A 23,396-nucleotide genomic window follows, 5' to 3' on the forward strand; every position below is an offset into this window, starting at 1 on the left:
CCTGGAATAAAATAAGAAAGGTCTTTGCTAAACAATCCATATTTGCGGCTCATTTGGTCGAAGGACATCATGATAGGGTGGCACGGTGGCTCAGTGGTTAGCACTGCTGCCTCACAGCACCAGGCTCCCAGGTTTGATTCCAGCCTCAGGTGATTGTCTGTGTGGAGTTTGCACATTCTCCCCGTGTCTGTGTGTGTTTCCTCTGGGTGCTCCGGTTTCCTCCCACAGTCACAAAGACGTGCAGGTCAAGTGAATTTGCCATGCTAAATTGCCCATAGTGTTAGGTGCATTAGTCAGAGGAAAATGGGTCTGGGTGGGTTACTCTTCAGAGGGTCGGTGTGGACTTGTTGGGCAAAAGGGCCTGTTTCCACACTGTAGGGAATCTAATCTAATCTAAATCTCACTCTCAAACAAGCCATCCAAACAGGAGACTCCCCTAGTTGCCCAAAATTTAAATCCAGGATCTATTATTCCCGGCCGGAATACCAGCATACTAACTATAGGGGTGAAAAAGGAGTTTTTAGATAAATTGCGCTCACTCTATCACATTACACTCTATGCTTTGACAGTATTAATAATGATTGGTTTCTGACAGTATTCCGTAACTGTCTTCATCCTATCCATAGTCAACAGACTAGTTTCGATCTTCTCCCAGAGCTTCATGAACTCTGCAGCCAAGCCCTGTTGAGTAGGTGAGTCTGTCGGGGTTTCAGTTGAGGCTGAAGCTGTGGCCACTGGTGTGTCTGATGCTGCAGGGGAGTTTCCTGCCTGTTGCGATTTATTCAGTCTTTTGCCTCTCGTCATCTTCCTTTTAAAAAGAAAAGTATGGAGCATTTCCAAAAATACCTAACTCGATTTTCTCCAAAACAGCTTAAGTGGAGGGGGTAAAAGCATCACTTCGTCTGAGTTGTGGTGCAGAGCTCAGCAAGGCAGACCTGTTAGATCGCTGCCATTTTGGATTCCACCTCCCCCACCAAATGGCACCTTTAATGTAACAAAAGAACCTAAGGTCCTTAACAGCAATCTTATAAACTGAAATTGACACTAAGATGAATGCATAATGAGATATTTGGAAAAGTGACCACAGCTTGATCAGAGGTGGGTTTTAAGGAGGGTCTTGAAGGAGGAAAGGGAGATAGAGAGGCTAAGAATTTTATTAAGACTTAGAGTGCTGAAAGCTGATGGTAAATCTCCAGCCTGAAAGGTTAACTTCGTTTTGTTCTCCAATGATGTTGCCAGAGTATGTTGAAGATTGTGAGAACTGCAGATGCTGTAGATCAGACTGGATAAAGAGTGGAGCTGGAAAAAGCATAGCAGGTCAAGCAGCATCAGAGGAGAAGGGGAGTCGATGTTTCAGGTTGGAACCTTTCATCGGGCTTGGGGAGGGGAAGGGGTCTTTGAAATAAATAGGAGGTGTGGGGCTGGGGAAAGGTGGGTGGGATGACAGTAGGCAGATGCAGGTGGGAGGTGGCCGCGTTGGTCACTGGGAAAAGTGGAGGGGAAAGATAGGAAGGAAGACCGGCAGGTTGTGTCAAGTTAAGGAGGAAAGATGGAGATGGAGAACCTGGGCGTGGGATGAGGTCAGGGGTGGGGAGATTTGGAAGCTGGTGAATTCTATATTAAGGCTGAATTGTCATAAGCTCCCAAGGTAGAAGATGAGGTGCTCTTCCTGCAGTTTGCGTGTGGCCTTGTGTTGATAGTGGAGGAAATCCAGGATTGACATGTTGTCAGGGAGTGAGAGGGGGTGTTGAAATGGATGGTGACTGGAGGGGTGTTGGTTGATGCGTATGGACCATAAATGTTCCCTGACCTGCTCTGAGTTTGCGCTCACTCTCTCCGATATAGAGTAGACCACATTGAGATGCATTAAATCAGGTAAGAGGAAATTCACATGAATCTTTATCAGACTTGGAGTGAATGATTCATTGCGGCCTTGGATAGAGGTGAAGGAGGAGATGTCCGGGCAGGTCTTGTGCCTCCTGCAGCCACAGGGGAAGGTTCCAGGTAGGGAGGAGGGGTTGGTGAGGATTGTGGAGCTAACGAGGGAGTCATAGAGGGAATGATCCCTGCAAAAAGTGGATGGGGTAAGGAGGGAAATATCATTTTGGTGGCGAGGTCAGACTGCAGGTGGTGGAAGTGACGGAGAGTGGACTCGAGGATTAGTGGGGTGGAATGTGAGGACTGGGGGACTCTACCCTTGCTGTGGTCGGGGGGGGGGCTTTGTTTGACGGCAGAGGTGTAGAAAATGGACGAAATGCAGTTGAGGACATTATTGATCACAGAGGAAGGGAAATTGCAGTAGTAGAAGGACATCTAGGATGTGGAATTGCTCAATCTGGGAACAGACACGGTGGAGGCAGAGGAATGGGGAGTATGGGATCACGTTTTTCCAGGAGGGGGTGTGGGAGGAGGTGTAATCGAAATTGTTCTGGGTGTCGATGGGTTTGTAATAGGTGTTGGTGCTGATTTGGTTGGTGGAGATGGAGACAAAGAGTTCCGGGAAGGGGAGGGAGGTGTCTGAGATGAGTGTTTCCAGCATTTTCTGATTTCATTTTAGACTCAACATCATCTGTAATTTGTTCTTAAATTGAAAGTGCTGTGTAACTGGGATCAAATGTATATCACATGAAGAGGAGCGATGGTGACTGGGATTTGGTGTGACATAGCATGTAGGCAGCAGAACTTTGGATAAACTGAACATTGTGTTGTATGGAGGATGGGAGATTTACTGGGAGCCTTTTGGATTACGTGTTATAAGATGACAAGAAATGGAACTGTTTCATCAGCAAAGGGCTTCAAACAGAGTTAATGCAGGGCAGTGTTGGAGTATTGGAGCTTTATGACATGTAGAATAAGTTGGAAGCTCCATTGCTGAATTGAATGCCATGGTTATGAACAGTCTGCTTTAGTCTGTACCAATGGGTCAGGAGATGCAGACCCACCAGATTTTCTGGCGTTTTGCCACAATTTGGCTTCCTTTGTCACATCCTAAGTGTGGGCTTTCTGAAATACCATCTGTTCTGGATACCTCGGGGTCATGACTGAGTAGACTGCTCAAAGCCTCCTTCTGAGAATGCCTGAGCATCTTTGGTTTCTGTAAATTCATCATCCAGAATTAGCATGGTTTGCAGGAGCAGACAGGAAGAAAGCCCACCCAAGTGGCTAATGGCTAGCAACTATCTCTGAGAGTTGCCTACCTCTGGCAGGTGGGTGGCTAGTCTCAAAAAGTACAGTAAGATCTAGCTGTAAGTCAGAATTCCAGAAGCAAGGACTGGTCTCAAGCCAAGGGGTGGGATGTTCCAGGCCTGTGGGGATGTGTCCAAGAATTTTGGCTGGCCCAAAATGGAGACAGTTAATCAGGCAGGAGAGAGAGGGTTGAGGAAGTGAGACTTCTGAGGGAGCCGGTGGGGTAATGGCCTCTGAATGAGTAAGAGAAAAGGTGAGGGATGTTTGAGTGTGATGTCTGGAGTGAGAGGGGTGGGATAGAATCGGGCAGATTGTGTTTGTGTGTTGGAGAGCAGCTGGAAGTAGCAACACACTGAGATGAAATATCACATAAAGCGTCAGCAGGATCGTGGAGAGAAACTGTAAACGTTAAACTTTACTTGGAGAATGTTGTGATAGGAAATCTTTTATCTCAGCAATATAGTTTGTATTGGCCCTTGGCTCAGAGGTAGGGACTTTATCACTGTTCCAGAAGCTCTCTCAATCTGTGTTATCCAAATTTTAAAGACTAACCGCCCGCCCTTCCAATATCATGTCTTTTGTGTACGTGACTCTGAGAATTTAATTCAGCCATGCTGAAGCGGGGAAACTCCCAGTGCGGGAGATCCCTTCGTTTTAAAAAAAACTCAATGACGTGTTTATGCAGCTTCTTGCGTCATTACGTACTTGGGCGGGAACTGGCGTGCATGTGGAAAACGTCACCGCGTTCAGCGTATGTTAAAAAAAATGTTCTGCCTCTGCGAGAAAATTGTTTTAAAATGAAGTGTGAGGAAGAAAAGGCGGTGGGAGTGTATTTCGTTTGAATGGCATTTTAATTCTTTTTCATTTTTAAACAGTAACGTTCGGATTGTTTGAAAGCTGACGATCGGCGCTGTGTTTTGGCGAGGGGCTGCAGGTTCCGGCGGCTCTGTCGCTCGCTCGGTTGGTTGGTTCCTGTTTGGGGTGCGAGGCGGCCGCTGAGGGGGAAAAGACATCAACAATATGGCGGCGGTGGAGCTGGAATGGATTCCTGAAACCCTGTATAATACTGCAATCTCGGCTGTGGTGGACAGCTACACACGCTCCCGAAGGGAGATCCGCTCGCTGCCCGAAAATATACAGTTTGACGTTTATTACAAGGTACGGCCATCTAGTCCCTCTCCGCATCCTGACCCCTTTTCGTATTTTTTTTATTGCATTGCAGTTGACTCGACCAATTAACTGGTTTCCCTGGGCTGTGATAATCACCGTTATCCCGTTCTGGTTCACGTCTGGGACTGCTCCGCGATACTGGCTATTACTGCCCCGAGTAAATTGCCTTGCATGAATTTTGATATTTGGTTTCAGAAGCACACTTGCTCCCCTTTATAACCTGCCATTTAAAACCAGGCAAGCGATGACACTAATCCGTATATGACACTAAGTTTCCATGTGTTTACACAAGGATTGTAAGGGACCGGAAGAAAAGTGAAGTTAAGGACACATTAGAACGGCTGTAAGTCTGCTCTAGCACCCCGCTGGCTGACCTCTTTCTTGGGAAGTAAGATTACTAGGTTATTTTTGACGTGGAGGAGCTGGTGTTGGAATGGGGTGGGCAAAGTTAACAATCACACAACACCAGGTTACAGTCCAACAGGTTTATTTGGAAGCAGTAGCTTTCGGAACGCTGCTCCAAGCTACCTGGTAAAGGAGCAGCACTCTGAAAGCCAGTGCTTCCAAATAAACCTGTTGGACTGTAACTTGGTGTTGTGTAATTGTTAACTAGGTAACTTTACAATTCCCTGGAGAAATTATTCAATTCTAAGGAGGTAGAAAACTTTAAGATTTCATTACTAATTTATTGATATTAACAGACTACAAAACTGGAAATAGTAAAATGCACTTTTTTGTGTAGTTTTATTTTAACCATGTATGTATATCATAATACATGGGAGCAGATGCTCTGCCATTCAATCAAATTATGTTTGGTCTGATTATCCTGGACTACATTTTCCTGCCTGTTCCCTATAACCTTCAGTTCCCTTCATTTTTAAAAAATCTGTCTACCTTCATCTTGGATATATTTAACAAATCAGCCTCTTCAGCTCTCTGTAATTAAGACTTTCACAGTTTCATAACACTCCATGAGAAGTAATTCCTCCTCATTTGAGTTTTAAATGGATTACTGCTTATTCTGAGATTGTGCCCTCTGGTCAGAGTCTGTTTCTCATTGGGAAAGTCTTTCTGCATTGTGTATGTGCCTTCACTTCCCCCTCTACTTATTCTTCTTAAAAACAAGATTCATTGGTTGAATTTTTTGTGCATATTCACATTCTTGCTTGGTGTGCAAAAGTATTTCTGTTTCAGTGATCAGCTGTTGCCACCATCCATTTGCTTAGTGAAGGCAAAACTACAATTCTGTTGTACATTTGTGTTCCCAACAACAGTTGGGAGCAAAAGCCATTATGTATTTATTCTAGCATAATGTGCCATGGGCTAAGCTTTTGAAGTCTGCGGTACATTGCCTTTTTTATAACCGTTTCATGTGTTGTGAAAGCACGTTTATTTTCGTTAAGTAGTTAAGCTATCAATCTTGTTGGAATATATTTAGAGAAGAAATAGTAGAGTAGTTTTTTTATTTGTTGTTTCTAGCATATACAACTGGTACAGTAAAAACGAGACAGCATTCCTCCAGGACAGAGGATGCTACATGGCCAGCACAAACTACGCAATTGTACATGGCATAAGGTGCATAAGAAGTGAAAAACATGCAAGTTGCAGTGTAATAGAAGAATGATAAATAATAGGCATTTTTCTAGCACAGTTCAGATGGAAAGAGTTTGATTGTACTGTGTTAAGGAGCCTGATGGCTTGGGGGAAGAAACTGTTGCACAGTTTGACTGTGAAAGATGGAATGCTCCAGCATCTTCTGCCAAATGGCAGGAGGGAGAAGGGTTTGAGTGAGGGGTGTGTTTGGCTTCCAGCTTGCTCTTAGTCTTTCGGTTGCAGCGTATGGCATAACTGTGTGTAATGGAGGGAAGAAAGGCTCCAGTGATGTTCTCGGCTGTCCTCACTATTTGTTGTAGGTTCTTATGATCTGAGACTGTGTGCATTTCCTGAACCAGGTGGTGATGCAGCAGCTCAGGGTACACAATGACAGAGGAAGAATTAGAGAGCCGGTCACCTTAAGCTTATGAAACTTTGGCCTGTTGATGCTACCTTTGTTGGGTTACATGTCACAAGGAGACTCTTTGGGAAATGGAGAGATATAACTAATTAAGCTAAATAACTAACTAAGCCATTCTGACATCCATAGATCACAAACCTTGCTCTTAAGAACCTTGTTCCTAATGGCATTAGCAATATTTGATTTGGAAAATATTTTCCTGTGAACTGTTTTATTTGTGCAGATGTCAACTTGTATATCTTTATGGTTAAGATTTCCTCTTCTTTATGTAGAAAGGCGATAAAACAAAATACAGTTTCACAATGTTGCAACCTATGTTGAAACTGAAAGTTACCAAAGCACATAAACAGATTAAATAGACCAATGACCAGCAGATAGAATTCTTTAGGGAAAAATTAGGCTGTCCATCTTTGATCGAAGAGCAATAAATGGAAATGTTTTTATAATGGTGCAAAACTGGAACTATGGAGGAGAAAATAATTTGATGGCTACAAATCAATAAAAGTTAGTGCACAAGTAAAGAAGCGCTTGGGGAAATTTTAATTCTTCCATGCAATGGGTATAAATTCAAAGGTGTGGAAGTTTTGCTTCAGTTGTGCAGAAACTTGATGAAACTCCATTTGGCAGATTGATATTAGGCACTGCACCTCCAGAATTATATGCTCACAAGAAGCATTATGGATTTGCCAGAATCATATATAGGGTTTAAATCATGAGGAAAACTGTGGTGGAAGGTATCTGATTTAGAGTTTGGATTTTACAGCAGCAGCAGATAGGGTTTTCTTACTAAAGGGTTTTTAAAAAAAAATCCTAAGTCGAACCTCCATAAGATCTAGCAGGATTGCGTCATTCAGCCTATTGTCTACTCTGTCGTTCAATCTTGGCTGATATGCTTCTCACACCCATTCTCCTGCCTTCTCTCCATAACCCAAATCCCTCTGCGGCATTGCCTTTCTTACTAAACACGAATCTATTTATCTCTGTCTTAAGTACACTGAGTGACCTGGTTGCCACAGTCTTCTGAGTCAGAGTTCCATAGATTCACCAACCTCTGGCTGAAGAAATTCCTGTTAGTCTGTTATAAAGGCTGGTGCCTTCATTTTGAAGCTGTGCTCTCTGGACCAGTGCAATTGTAATCTCCATGTTCATTCTATCTAGGCTTCTGTGTTCTGTAAATTTCAATTTATAAAACTTTAAGTTATCTTGAGCATGTGACTTAAAAGAAGTTCTAGGATTTACATATTAATAAACCAAAACCTGCAATCCATTCTAAAAGATGAAGGACTTAACAGCAATCTGTTTGTTCAATATATCGTTTCAGTTGCATGATGCTATGATCTTTTGTTATAAATTCTATCTTATGATCCTACTCCACAGCTACCTGATGAAGGAGCAGTGCTCTGAAAGCTAGTGCTTCCAAATAAGCCTGTTGGACTATAACCGGGTGTTGTGATTTTTGTATTTCATTCTGGCCCCCTCGAAACCAGTGCTAATGTTGCATTTGCCTTCCTAATTGCCACCGAATGTGCATATTAACCTTAAGGGAATCCTGAGCTCTGACTCCTTAGTCCCTTATTGCTTCAAATTTTCAATACGTTTCCCCATTTAGAAAATAGTCTATGTCTCTTCTTCTGCCCAAGTTTCATAACTTCCCACTTTACCGCATTGTATGCCATCTGCGTTTTTTTTGTAACCAGTCTGCGAGCCTGTACAAATCCTTCTTCAAGCTCCCTGCTTCCTCTATGCTACTTGTCCCTCCACCTAGCTTTGTGTCATCTGCAAAACTAGCAGCAACACCCTCAGTTCCTTTGTCCAGATGATTAATGTATAATGTGAATAGTTGTCCCAACACTGAGCCTTGTGGAATTTCACTTGTCACTGGCTGCCATCCTGAAAAAGAACCCTTTGTCCACACTCCCAGCCTTCCTCCAGTCGGTTAATCCTCTATTTGTGTCAGCCCCTTGCTCCAAACCCCATGGACTCATGTCTTATTTAGCGGCCTGTTACATGACATCTTGTCAAAAGCCTCTGGAAATCCAAATAGATTATGTATACTGGCACTGTCTTGTTTAAATTGTTCATTATTTCCTCAAAGAATTCTAACAAATTTGTCAGACATGACCACCCTTGATGAAGCCATCCTGACATAGCCCTATTTTACTATGCGCTTCAAAGCACTTTGCAATCTCATCATTAATAATAGACTCTTAAAATGTTATCCACGACCGAGATCAAGCTAACCAGTCCATACTTTCCTATCCTCTGCTTCCCTTCTTTCTTAAACAGTGGTGTTATATTAGCCATTTTCCAATCTGTGGAACACCTCCTGACTCTAGTAATTCTTGAAAGAATGTCATCAGTCACCTTTAGTACTCCGAGTGTAATCCATCTAGTCTTAATGATTTATCCAACAACAGACTGTTCAGCATCACAAGCAGCTTCCGGTTTTTTTAAGTGATTGTGCCCCCGCCCCCTCAAAAAAAAACCCCAAACTCTGGGAGTGTTAATGGAAGATTTGTTTTTACTATGTTGGTTTAGGACAGGTGGGATAAACATTGAGGGCTATTAGCTTTTTTTTTGTTCAGCATAATCCACTCCTACACCCTTTACAGTCTAATTGATGATCATTGTTTTGATTCTAGTTTAAATGACCCTGAGATTAAAAATTTAGATCGGTTTGGAGGAAATCTGAAGTAAATATATTTTTATCTCCTAAAGAGTGTGTAGAAAAGTTCAGTGAAAGCACAGCTATCTCTATGGAAAAGTTAATTTGTACAACTTCCACAGCTGGGATGGTTTGTTAGAAATAGGCTTTTTTTTTTAAAAAAAAACCTATAGAAATGTGGAAAATAGCAAATGGGGTAGGTTATTCAGCCCTTTTGAGTCTAATCTGCCATTCAATATGATCACGGCTAATCATGTAACTCTATATAGCTTATTCCTGATTTTGCTCCATGACTTTTGATCCCTTTTTAAGAATACTATCTCCTCTTGAAATCAGTGTGTCTTGGTCTCGACCACTTCCTGGGGCAGAGAATTTCATAAAATTACCACTCTCTGGGTGAAGAGATTTCTCCTCATTTCAGTCCTAAATGGCCTTTGCCATATCCTGTGACCCCTGGTTTTGGACACTCTCTGGTCATCAGGAACATGCTTCCTGCATTTACTATGTTTGGTCCTTCTGGAATTTCACCGTTTCATTCTTTGAAATTCCAGTGAACATCGTCCTAACTTATCCAGTTTTTTTTAACTTAGTCCTGCCATCCTAGCAATCAGTCAGTTAAAACTTTGTTGTACTCCTTCCATAACCAAAGCATACTTTGTTAGATTAGAAGACTAAAAATGTACACAGTATGTGTGGTGTGGTCTCTTGAAGGCTAATGTGCATTTGCTGCTTTCACCTGCATGCTTTCTTCAAGCAACTGGTGTACAAAAGCAGCTGGGGGCTTGTTGCCTTCCTGTTTTAGTGCCAAAGTAGATGACTTCATATTTATCAACACTATATTTCAATGCTATGCATTTGCACAGTCATTTAACTTGTCCAAATTAATGTAAGAAGACTTGATAGTCTGTGGAGAATGAGTTTCATCCCCATTATTTTTTTTCTCTCTGGAAACTAGTCGAGCAGGTGAGTGAGACTCTAAACAGTAATGAGACAAAAGAAAAGGTTGAGACTCGTGCACAAGTTAAAGAGAGCACGTTAAATAAACCAGACAGGCAAGAGCATGGCAGTGAACAAGGGAAGGTTGATGAGTTAAACAATTTATTTCAAGAGGACTGACGAGTAAGGCAGATGAACTCTGCGTGGATGGGAACATGGGATTGAGATATCAAAGCTATTGTAGAAACATGGTTGAGGGAGGGACAGGACTGGGGTAAGTTGTGGGGTATGGATGCTTCTGGAAGGATAGAAGGAGGAGGAATGGTGTTTTTGATTAGGGAAAACGTCACGGCAGTACTTGAAAAGAATATTCCTGAGGGATTGTTCGGTGAAGCTACCTGGATAGAACTGAGAAATAAGGGGATGATTGTTCTGGGATTGTATTATAGGCCTCCCAATAGCCAACAGGAAATTGAGGAACAAATGTATAGGGGGATCATGGATAGCTGGAAGAATAATAGGCTTGTAATATGAGGGGATTTTAACTTTCCAAACAGACTGGGACCTGCCATAATGTTAAGAGTTTGGATGGGTTGAATTTAAGTGTATTCAGGATACATTTTGATGAAGAAAGTTAAATGGCCTACTAGAGAAGGGGCAAAACCTGACCACCTCCTGTTAGGAAATAAGACCAGGTAAGTGACTGAGGTGCTAATGGGGGAGCACTTTTGGACCAGTGATCGTAGTTCTATTAGTTTTAAAATAGTAATGGGAAAGGATAGAAATGGTTCACCAGTTTAAATTTCTAAATTGGGCTAAGGCCAATTATTAGTTAAGAACTTTGAAAAGTTAGGGAAGGCTGTTTGTAGGTAAAAGACCACTTGGCAACTGGAAGCTTTTCAAAAGCAAAATAGTTCAAGGCCAGCATTTTCCTGTTAGTATGAGGGCAAGGCTGGCAGGATTAGGAAATATTGGATATCTAGAGATATTGAGTCAAGAAAAAGGAGGAGGCATACATCAGGTATAGGCAGTAGGACTGTAAGAGGATGTAGAAATACACTTAAGGGGTCAATCCAGGGGGTTAAAAGGGGATATGAGATCAGATAAAGGAGAATTAAGTTAGATTAGATTCAATACAGTATGGAAACAGGCCCTTTGGCCCAACAAGTCCGCACCAAATCCTCAAAAGAGTAACCCACCCAGACCCATTTCCCTCTGAACGATGCACCCAACACTATGGGCAATTTAGCATGGCCAATTCACCTGACCTGCACACCTTTGGACTGTGGGAGGAAACTAGAGCACCCGGAGGAAACGCACACGGACACTGGGAGAATGTGCAAACTCCACACAAACAGTTGCCTGAGGCCGGAATCGAACCTGGGACCCTAGTGCTGTGAGGCAGCAGTGCTAATCACTGAGCCACTGTGCACCCCCCCCCCCCCCCCCCATGCTAAAAGAGATTCTATATGTACATCAAGGACAGAAGAGTAACTAAGGAGAAAATAGCATCCCTTAACTATCAGTAAGGTTGTCTATGTGTGGAGCCACAGGAAATGAGTGAGATTGTTAAAGTACAGATTTGAGACGGCCCAGGGAATCCCTTGTGGACTCCGACCTGTAAGCCTCTCAAGGTTTATCTTGGAGATTGTACTCTTTGGGTGTCTGGAATGAAAAAAACCTCTTACAGATAACTTAGTTTAATTTTAGTTATCCCCTTTATTTACCAATAGCATCACTGTTACAACATACACTGATACTGATAAGCTAAACTAGCTAGGTTCTAGTAACCTAGGAGAGTAGGGTACTAGCTGTTCAAGTGCCTGAGCAGGCTACTCCAATGTACTGATACAAAGTGGCTTCCTTTATACAAAAAGTTTACAAAAAATTGCATTTCTTAATACTTCGTAAGGAAAAGAAGTTAATTGACAGGCATGTGTACACTCGACTAATGGCTCAGTGGTTAGCACTGCTGCCTCACAGCACCAGGGTCTCAGATTCGATTCCAGCCTCGGGTGATTGTCTGTGTGGAGTTTGCATGTTCTTGCGTGTCTGTGTGGGTTTCCTCCAGGTGCTGCAATTTCCTCCTACAATCCAAAGATATACAAGTCAGGTGAATTGGCCATGCCAAATTGCCCCATAGTGTTAGGTCAGTTAGTCAGAGGAAATGGGCCTGGGTGGGTCACTCTTAGGAGGGTCGGTGTGGACTGGTTGGTCCGAAGGGCCTGTTTCCACACTGTAGGGAATCTAATCTAATCTTAAAAAAAGAATCCTAAGCCATTCATCAGGTGGGAAAAACATAGCCAGCCAAGTTAGGTGTCTGCTAGCAAGATAAACTCCTATCATAAAGAGGTACCAGTCTGAGCTAATTGGAGAGTTCATAAGGTAACTTTGCATAGCTCACATGTCAGATACAATTTTTTTTAATTTCAAAAATATACTTTATTCATAAAATATTTTGGTCTGTACAATTGATCATGCCATACATATGTAAACATTCCATTCCTTGGCATAGAGAGACAGAGTAATCATTCATATATACAGGTCTGTGCGATTACTATCCACATATTTAGCAGGAGGGTCAATGGAGCCCCCTTACTGCGTTGGACCCCTGTGCTTAGGCAGGCAGACTTTACATGGTGGTCTTTTTCCACTGCGCCTTGGCGGCAGCTGCCCCAAGCTTCAGCGTGTCCCTCAACACGTCGTCCTGGACCTTGGAATGTGCTAGTCTGCAACACTCAGTCGGGGTCAACTCCTTCACCTGGAAGATCAACAGGTTTCGGACTGCCCAGGCACAGTTGATATTCATCTCGATGTGCGTCCCGGGGAACAGACCGTCGAGCACGGAGTCCCGCGCCACGGAGCTGCTCGGGACGGACCTTGGCAAACACCACTGCATTCCTCTCCAGACTACTTCTGCATAGGCACATTCCAGAAGGAGGTGTGTGACAGTCTCGTTTTTCCCCCCCCTCTTTCTCCTCCTCCCCCACCCCGCAGCCGCTTCGAGGGCAGTGCACATGTCAGATACAATTGTTTTACAAAAATGGCTTCTTAGCAAGGAGGGCAAACTTTTGACCATAAAATGGGTTCCCGACACAATGTGCCAGCATCTCTTCAATATTAGGCCTAGAATAATTTCTAAGCTAGGAGCAGGCTCTTGTTTTATTTTAAGCACTGAATCATTCTGTATCTAAGGCTGAGATGTTACTGTAAGGTTGTATTTAAACTGATTCATTAGTCTTTGAATTAAACATGCTTTCTTTTCAGGGTTGTAATTCAAATTCAAGTAAGACATAACATTTGATCAGTTAGAATTGACAGTGGGGCAGTACGTAAGGTTTGTAGAATTGTCTGCAAGAACAGCAAGTAAGTAAAAGCTTCATCAATATTACCTTTTACAAAGTTTATATTTGATAACCGGTAATGGCTACTCAATATCATCATAAAGACTCAAAACTGCAGTTAAGTTCAATCCATAGCAGATCAGCACTAAGAGTTAATTTTCTACTGGCTTCAGCAGCCTCAGCACTAAAATGGTCTGTCTCTCTAGTGTTCTTTTGAACTCTCTAGTCAGGGACTTGGAACAGCAAAGATGTTTTTCTCTCTGTCTAGCTTGCAAGGGGTAATAAGAATCCATTATAATTGACAGGACCTGACTGTTAATTACAAGGCTTTTGACGGTAGTGAGTTTTGTTTCGGGGTCAGAATCAAGCACGCATTAATTTCACAATCTCACAAGGGAACAGCCATGAAGGTTATCACTTGGTGTCCTGTTGACACAAATTCAATGATGTTAAGGCAAATGTTCTTAATTGCCTTAGAGCATTCTGTTATCACTTGGTGAACACAGATGTTTTTATCTTCTGCATACCTTGGGTTTCCTCCCTTTTTTCTGAGCCTCCCTGCCTGTCTGCTTTCCAGTGTGCAGCAAATGTGTTCTATAATTCAACATTATATTTCAATCTAAATGTTTAAAGACAAGTTTTAAGGCTATAGACTTTCTCAAGATCATAAACTAATAATTCTTGTCAGTATTTACTGTGGAGAGAGATGGGAAGTAAGTAGTGTTGTCTTGAAAATAGTCCACTTACAGAAACAGAGGTGCTAGAGGTATTAAAGCATAAAGGTAGATAAATCAACAGAACCTGACTGACTGACTGTTTCCCAGTGTTAGGTTCTTTTCTTGAGGTTTCACACACGTGATGCAAGTCATATTTATGCATCAGTACAGGTTTATTAAAGCCTGTAAAAGCTAGATGACTTGCTTTGACTCTCCTCACAGGCGTGTGAAGTTGAGTCTGAAGAGACCCTGAACAATTTAAAAATTTACTTTTTTGGTTTATCTATTAATTTGGTTTTTAGAAAAGGACTATAGCAGAGAAGTATCAAAGTATTTTAACTCAAATTTATACAAAGTAATAAACTAAGCAGAGATGGCTGGGCAATTGATTTGCTGTAGCTCTATGATGTGGGAGCTGGCTGATCCCATTGTGAATGGCAGTGACCACATCTGCAGCAAGTGTTGGTTGCTGGAAGAACTCCGGATCAGAGTTGATGATCTGGAATCTGAGCTTCAAACACCGCGGCACATCCAGGAGGGGGAGAGTTACCTGGACGCTTTGTTTCAGGAGGCAGTCACACCTGGGAGATTAAGTAATTCACATTCAGTTAGTGATCAGGGACATCAGCGTGTAACTGTAAGTGAGGCAGGTAGGGGGAACCTGAGTGCAGGAGCCTCAGCCCTTGACCTTGTCCAACAGGTATGCGATTCTTGCTCCCTATATGGATGAGGAAAAGGGCTCTGGCCAGGATGAGCCATCTGACCACGGCACCATGGTGCAGAAGGCCATTCAAGAGGGGGGAGCAAAAAGACAAGTAGTTGTTATAGGGGATTCTATAATTAGGGGGACAGATAGTATCCTTTGCAAGCCGGATCGGGAGTCTCGCATGGTGTGTTGCCTGGCCGGTGCCAGGGTGCGGGACATCTCGGACCGGCTTGAAAGGATGTTGGAGCGGGAGGGGGTGGATCCACTTGTTGTGGTCCACTTTGGGACTAAAAACATTGGCAAAGCTAGGGTGGAGGACCTGTTTGGGGATTATCAAGCATTAGGAAGGAAATTGAAGTACAGGTCCTCAAGGGTCATAATCTCCGGATTACTACCCGAGCCACATGCCAATTGGCATAAGGATAAGAAAATTAGGGAAGTAAACACGTGGCTAAGGGATTGGTGTGGGAAAGAGGGATTCCACTACATGGGGCATTGGCATTAGTTTTGGAACCGGGGGGATCTGTACTGTTGGGACAGTCTCCACCTGAACCGATCAGGTACCAATGTTCTAGTGAAGAGGATAAATAGGGTGGTCAGTAGGATTTTAAACTTCTGAGTTGGGGGTCAGGGAAAGTGAAAGCGACAGGGAATATGGAGTTAAATGGAAAGATGAGCAGCAGGATAGCATGTGTACAGGTGGATTTAAACTAGAGGCAGACTGGAATTGCAGCAAAAGGAAGGATAACTTAAGACATCTTATGACTTCCAATATCTCTAATGATAAAGTTAGCATTAAGGCACTTTACCCGAATGCTCGTAGCATTTGTAACAAAGCAGATGAACTAATGGCACAGATCATCATGAATGATTATGATGTGGTAGGCATCACAGAGGTGTGATTGCAGGAGGGTCAGGAATGGCAGTTAAACATCCAAGGATTTTCAATTCATCGAAAAGACAGGGAGGTGGGCAGAGGGGGTGGGGCTGCCCTGTGAGTTAAGAACAAAATTAAATCTATGGCACAGAATGACATAGGGTCGGATGATGTGGAGTCTGTGGGTGGAATTGAAGAACCACGGAGGCAAAAAAACCATAATGGGAGTTATGTACAGACCTCCTAACAGTGGTCAGGACCAGGGGCGCAACATGTACTGGGAAATAGAGAAGGCATGTCAGAAAGGCAAGGTCACGGTGATCATGGGAGACTTCAATATGCAGGTGGACTGGGTAAATAATGTTGCCAGTGGATGCAAAGAAAGGGAATTCATGGAATGCTTACAGGATTGCTTTTTGGAACAGCTTGTCACGGAGCCCACAAGGGAACAGGCTATTCTGGACCTAGTGCTATGTAATGAATCAGACTTCATAAAAGATCTTAAAGTAAGGGAACACTTAGGAAGCAGCGATCATAATGTGGTAGAGTTCAATCTGCAGTTTGAAAGAGAGAAGGCAAAATCGGATGTAATGGTGTTACAGTTAAAGGTAATTATGAGGGCATGAGAGAGGAACTGACGAAAAGAGCTGGGCGGGTAAGACAGAGCAAAAATGGCAGGAGTTTGTGGGTATAATTGAGGACACTGTACAGAGGTTCATCCTCAAGAAAAGAAAGATTATCCGGGGAGGGGTTAGACAGCCATGGCTGACAAAGGAAATCAGGAAATGTATCAAAGAAAGAGAGATCCTATAAAGTGGCCAAGAGCACTGGGAAATCAGAAGATTGGGCAGGTTACAAAAACAAACAGAGGATAACAAAGAGAGAAATAAGGAAGGAGAGGATCAAATATGAAGGTAGGCTAGCCAGTAATATTAGAAATGATAGTAAAAGTTTCTTTCAATACATAAACAAATGACAGGCAAAAGTAGACATTGGGCCACTTCAAACTGATGCTGGAAGCCTAGTGATGGGAGATAAGGAAATAGCTGGGGAACTTAATAAATACTTTGCATCAGTCGTCACAGTGGAAGACATGAGTAATATCCCAACAATTAAAGGGAGTCGGGGGCTGAGTTGAGTATGGTTGCCATTACAAAAGAGAGAGTGCTAGAAAAGCTAAAAGGTCTTAAAATTGATAAATCTCCTGGTCCCGATGGACTGCATCCTAGAGTTCTGAGGGAGGTGGCTGAGGAAATAGCGGAGACGTTGGTTGAGATCTTTCAAAAGTCACTGGAGTCAGGGAAAGTCCCGGATGATTGGAATGTCGCTGTTGTAACCCCCTTGTTCAAGAAAGGATCAAGACAAAAGATGGAAGGACGCACTCGAGCGTGTCCAGCGGAGATTCACACGGATGATTCCTGGAATGGTAGGTCTAACATACGAGGAACGGCTGAGGATCCTGGGATTGTACTCATTGGGGTCTATAAGATTAAGGGGAGATCTAATAGAAACTTACAAGATAATACATGGCTTGGAAAGGGTCGACACTAGGAAATTGTTTCCATTAGGCGGGGAGACTAGGACCTGTGGACAAAACCTTAGAATTAGGGGGGGTAAATTCAGAACAGAAATGCAGAGACATTTCTTCAGCCAGAGTGTGGTGGGCCTGTGGAATTCATTGCCGCAGAGTGCAGTGGAGGCTGGGATGCTAAATGTCTTCAAGGCGGAGATTGATAATTCCTTGTGACATCAAAGAATTTAAGGGCTATGGGGAGAATGCGGGTAAGTGGAGTTGAAATGTCCATCAGCCATGATTGAATGGCAGAGTGGACTTGATCGGCCGAATGGTCTTACTTCCACTCCTATATCTTATGGTCTAACAAAGGAAACACATCCCCTTTATATTGGCCAGTTGGTAATGCTTGCTGGTACTCTGGCCACTCATCCACTCCATAACCACATGTTACCCCAGGTACAATGGTAGGCTGAGGTCATCCTCTGAGATAATGTAAATGTCCTAATCCTGGGGAATCGTTATGCAAATGATTTCCTGACTCCATGATTCCCCAAGACAATGTCGATGTGATATGCCCTAGCTTTGGGGTATAGCTATGAAAGCATTTCTGAATGGAAAGGACTGAATGAGAGTTTAATTTGATAATAGGAGGAGAGTAGTGGCAAATGGCTGCCCAAATGAAGTGAGTCATCCACATTCCTGCGTGAATGTCGCCCCCATCCAAAGACAGTACAGTTTAAACCTTGAACATTACATTAATGTCCAGAGAAAGAGTACAATTTAATCTTTTAACATTTCATTCCACCATTTTATCATTCCATGATAACCACCTCGATGACACTAACAGCTTTCATAGGACTCTGACGACCAGTATTTAAGCAAATTATTGACACGTAACATGCAATGATTATAACAACAAAAATTAAAAGTCCTTGCATTAAATAGAATATCCAGGATCCTCTTATATGGAAAAAATTCACCTGTAAAGTTCTTAAATCCATGGTCCTTAGTGACCACTCCACCCCCTCCAAGTTGAATGGAAACGAGCCAGTTATCGAAAATCTCCTTCAGTAAAGTCCAACCTGAAAACAAAATTCAGTCTGGTCTTGTGCATCGTTCCACTGAGAAGTCTGAATTCTTGAATAAGGGGCAGTTAAATACTTTACAAAACTGAGACTTCCATCTTTCTGGAGATGCTTCAGATGTAGGATACTAGCACATCTGAGTGTGAAGCAGCTGCAGCTGCAACGGTGGGCCTGGTGAACGCTGCACTCTCTGCTGCTTCTGCTCCCACTCTGCTGTCAAATGTAACAAAGTCTACTGATTGTTATGATGTTAGCATGATTAGTCAATCTTCATATCCCTTAAATGATCAAAAGAGAAGGTAAAGCTCATGTGATTTCATGTCCATAGTAAGGCCACTGACAAAAAGCATACAAACCTCCTCTTCACCGTTTGTTAGCTTCTATACTTGTGCTCGTGACTGCAGAGCTTATTGAATCTGTTGGATCAGGTTGTGGAGGGGTGGGCGATGCTCTGAAGGCTTGCTTTACCTGTGAGTGGAGAAACTCTACAGACTGTCTCATTCACTCCCTGCCAAGATGGGTATCAGCATGAAGACAGTCACCTATTTAACTACACTAAATCGTGTCTGCCTATTTCAACGGTTTTTTTTTGAATTCTTGAAGTCTGTTACCCTGTTCACTATTTTTAATATTACCAAGTTCTATACAATCCATAAACTTATAAATTGTACTGCCTAAACAATTCAGTCATTTATAAACAACAATCAATGGTCCTAAAATAAAACTTCGGGGGACCTCATTCGGGTTAGTTGAAAGTTATTTTCCTTTAACAAATTAATACTTGGCTATTGTGAAAGCTGTCAGGAAAAGTATTTCAAAACTCTCGAACAGCAAGAAAATAAGTGTTTCCTGTGCTTTAGCCATTGTTCAGTTTTAAATCTCAAATATTCCTGGGAAATAAATGCAGAATATATTAAAATATGTTCTCCAAATGAAATTTCCCAAATAAAATTGAATTACAGTGGCAACTTTGGTAGAGATCAATGTTCTTTTGACTTTAAATATGAAGAGGGGTGATGAAGTCTTAACAGTAATTGAAAGAACTTAACCAGCTCAGCTTCAAGTTCTAATATTCTCTCAAATCTTAACAAAACATCAAAATTAAAATCTACTCCCTTTTTGTGAGATCAGCAATGATACTTTAGCCAGGTGAGAGTATTGTATTAAAATATGACCACTGACACAATTATTTTGTTTTAAGACTGGTGTTGTAGAATTTGAAACAAATGGAGGGCTCAAGGACCTCGATAAATTTGCTTTAAGGTTACAAGTTTGATAATTTTAAAAAGATTAGATTAATGCTGCACAACTTCAATGAAAAAACAAAATCTGCCCTAATACACTGCCCACGAAACGCATTGAATTAGGATCCTGATTCAAACAAGGGAAAACAGTTACTTAAAAGAATTTTCTCAACCAGGATTTTAACAAACCTAATATTTAAATATCAAGCACTCTTAGCATGGCACATTTACATTGAAACTTCCTTTTTTGACCCAAATATTAGTACAACCTTAATTTCAATATTTCTTGATTTTTTTTTTCCCCCCACATCTTCTCATTGAAATTACACTTAAAAAGAGAGAGTCCTTGTAGTGGGCCACATGGCGCTGCAGTCCAAGCCACTCTGTTTCCCCCAGAAGAAGAAGTTAAGTTCACAGCCCAGAAACTGAGATCCCCCACAACAAAAACTTGGACAAAGCCTCCCCGTTAGTTAATGTACTTCACCGTCAGGATCCGAGTGGACCGGCTCCAATTTCTCCACCTTTTCCTGGTGATGCCATGTTGTCCTAAATGTACTTCTAAGGGGAGGTGTGGGGGACCAAGGTGATAAGTTTACCAAGTATCAAATTTTGTTTAGGTGTTTTTCTTTGAAGTTCCTGGTTTCTAACTTTATTTTATGCTCCGGAGCCTGAAGTCCCGCCACTAGAGAAATCCAAACTCTTTTTTTTTCCCAAGGGACCTTAACCCCTTTCTCATTCTACTTCTTATAGGGACACGAATCCCTTTATTTACTTTCTAAAATCATGAGGGTATAGCTAAAGTGTGTAACCAGGATCTTTCTCCTGAGTAGGGGAGAATAAAACTAAGGGGTGTAGGTTTAAGGTGAGAGGGGAAAGATTTAAAAGGGACCTGAAGGGCAACTATCTCCCACAGACTGTGGTGCTAATATGGAATGAGCTTTTGGAGGAAGTGAGAGAGACAGGTACAATTATAACCACTGGCCCAGTTGATCATGATAACCTTCTTAGATAACCTTCTTCACTGTTCATTAAACTACCAATTTTGGTGACAGGTATATGGACAGGAAAGGTTTAAAGGGATGTAGATCAAATCAGTAAATGGGGCTAGTTCAGTTTAGGAAACTTGGTTGGCATGGTCGAGTCATGCTGAAGAGCCTGTTCCCATACTATGACTGACTCTATGCTGTAAAGGAATGGTCTTGGGGCATAGATTGAAATTTTGTTTTGCTAGGTATAAGTTTTTTTTAAACTTTTTTTTTCCCCTGTACAGGTCGTTCGCAATAACACGCGTTTCATTAATGTGTATTTGTTATAACACTATTGAATTGGGGGCACTGTTTCTAAGCATGAACCTTTAGAAGTGTGTATTGATTATAATGCGATTCTGGCCTCATTAGTTTAAACGGTGCTACTATCATGTAATTTTCTTAAGTGGATTGCATGAGAGCGGAACTACCATATTATAGCAGAACTGACTGTACCTAAACTTTTTTTTTCATTTTTTGTGCATTAAATTTTGTTCAATTGTTAAAGAAACTGTGCATCACATTAATTTTTTTAATAACACGTTATCTATCTGGCCAGATTTCATTCAGCGATCTGACTGGTCCAGCTGTACCATCACCTGGAATCGTAACAAAACTAGATTTCTATTCAATGGAGTTTAAAAGACTGAGGAATGATCGAATTGATAAATTTAAAATGATAAAAGCATGAGTGTATATGGGAAAATAACTGGGTCAATGGAAATGGTTAAGACTGAGCTTGGATTTTTTTTAGATAAGTGGAGTCTCAAGAAATGTGGATTGAAGCTTGGTAAGCTGAGTTGCAGGTCGGTCCTAATTATGTTGAATAACTATATAGGATCAAAGTGCTGAACGACCTATTCCTCTTGTTTTTCACAATGGAGTTTAGAATGTTACTGGCAAGGAAGCAGTGTGGAATTTGCACTGCCATATTCTATCTGGATTTTCTTTTCAAAAAATGAGAGGTTTACTCTTTAGCAGTTAAACACTATTGCTGAGGAAGAATGGGCAAAAGAAAATTAAAGCTCAACTGAGTGTAATAATGTTTATGTAATAATAGTAGTGCTCTTTGGCTTAGTAAATTTGAAAATTTAGTTTCTTAATAGAAATATTGATAAATACCACACTGCTCCTGGTCCAAAAATATGACTACATTTCAGGAGAAAGATTATTTAACACATTTTGTAACTTCATTTTCAAGGCTCATGAAAAAGTAGAGTTCTACTTATATCAACCTTTCTGTGGAAATCACAGACAGTTGCCTTGCTTATACTGTGCCAGAGCTCGGAGTACACTTTCATGAGGCTTGTATTTCAATTTGCCTACATCTTTAAGGAAACTGTTCTGGCTGATTTTTCCTTCAGGTGTTTATGGCATTACCAAATTAGTGCATTGTGATACACTCACAAAGGGATGCATGTTAATTTTCCTAATTGCTCACTAAAAGAAAGCAATTGTTTTAATTTGTTTTTGTCAAATTTTAATTGGATATGGTAATGCCAACAGCATTAAAAAAGTGTTTTTGTAAGTTACTTCGGTTGTTTCTCCCAGTATCTACCATTCATACTCGATACCATATCAAATTCCATTTGCCCATTCTCCCTGTCCTTTCTGATATTGGGCAAGTTGGGCTGAAGGCTCTGTTTCCATGCTGTACACCTCTGACTCTATAAGCCAGAAAATTTAAACTATTTCCTTGTTTAAATATTTCTGTAGTGTGCCTCTCTGCTTTCACCCTGACCTCCTCGAGTGTTCCAAGCTGCTACTTCAACCAAACTCTTATGCTACTGTGACAATAGGTTCAGGTGTATTTATCCCACAGCTGATGGCTGATCCATTGGCTATTTAAACTATATTTCACTCTTACAAACCTCTCAACTACTCAGTCCTTCAGTTCATCTTGCGTCATTCCAGTATGAGGAAAATGTTTGCATTGTTACAGAGGACATCGGCTCAGTGAACCTCGTTAGCATAAAATGTGAGAGATTACATTTTTCAGAATTAACATGGTGCATTTATCAATTTGCAAATAAATTCTGAAGTGCATTGCTTTTGTTTGGGATATTGCCACTGATTTAGAGAGTATTGAATTATAAAATTTGCGAAGTTTAAAATAGTTTACAGACCTACCTGTTAAGCAACTGAATACTGTCAGTATTTTTACAACTGTTAACTTATTATGAATATTTGTAAAGTTTTGGCTTGGGTTATTTTGTGTAGACAGTTGAATGCCATGATATAAAATTCCTATTATTGTAATGATCACCTTTGCCATTTTTTTAAAAAAGAGGTACTTATTTTGTAGGCAGTTTTTTTTAAGTAATACTGCTGGAATATTAAAATAAGCATTCCAATTAACTATTCAGGGACTTTAAAGTAGACTTCATTTTCTTCTGGGTAGATCCATTTTTACTTTCAGTTAGAGGTTTCAAAGTTGAGTATTAAAATATTTCTTGGACTCATTTAGGCCGAGGTTTTTTTAGAGTCACTTGGTATCTGACATACATGCAAATATTTTGCCTTTTTTAAAATTTCCAATTAAATCCCACAGATAATATAGATTTGTGTTGGTGCAATTTTCAGTGCAATCTCATCAAATAGCCTGTGTTTCCCTTTGTAGGTTGACAGGGACCAAGCAGAGCTAAATGTGCACAGGGTGTTGCTACATCTTAGTGAGCATCTAATGATTTTTTTCCTTGCCCCTATTTATCAGGATGTTCGAAATAAAAGCATTGTAGTTTATCACTGTTGTAGAACATCATTTGAATTTCTCTTCCCACCCACTTCATCTTGCCCAAGCCAGACATATCAACCAAATATGCTTCGAGCTGGTTTGTGTTCAGGAATAGGAAATAGAGGAGTCTCTTTTTAGATTGTCCTTTTTAAACTTTGCAATAGAGACTGACTTTCAC

The 23,396-nt window shown here is 41.4% G+C and overlaps 1 protein-coding gene across 1 annotated transcript in view; it reads left to right on the plus strand.

Moving 5' to 3' along the window:
- Positions 1 to 3,941: 3,941 nt before the first annotated feature.
- Positions 3,942 to 23,396, plus strand: part of appbp2 (amyloid beta precursor protein (cytoplasmic tail) binding protein 2) — a 90,099-nt gene continuing 70,644 nt past the window's right edge. The window contains exon 1 of the mRNA XM_060848111.1: positions 3,942 to 4,344. Coding sequence (XP_060704094.1) covers positions 4,207 to 4,344 — 138 coding nt within the window. The 5' untranslated portion in view covers positions 3,942 to 4,206. The remainder of the gene's footprint in view (positions 4,345 to 23,396) is intronic.

This window comes from Hemiscyllium ocellatum, chromosome 31 (genome assembly GCF_020745735.1).
Source record: "Hemiscyllium ocellatum isolate sHemOce1 chromosome 31, sHemOce1.pat.X.cur, whole genome shotgun sequence".
In the NCBI taxonomy this organism is placed as follows: domain Eukaryota; kingdom Metazoa; phylum Chordata; class Chondrichthyes; order Orectolobiformes; family Hemiscylliidae; genus Hemiscyllium; species Hemiscyllium ocellatum.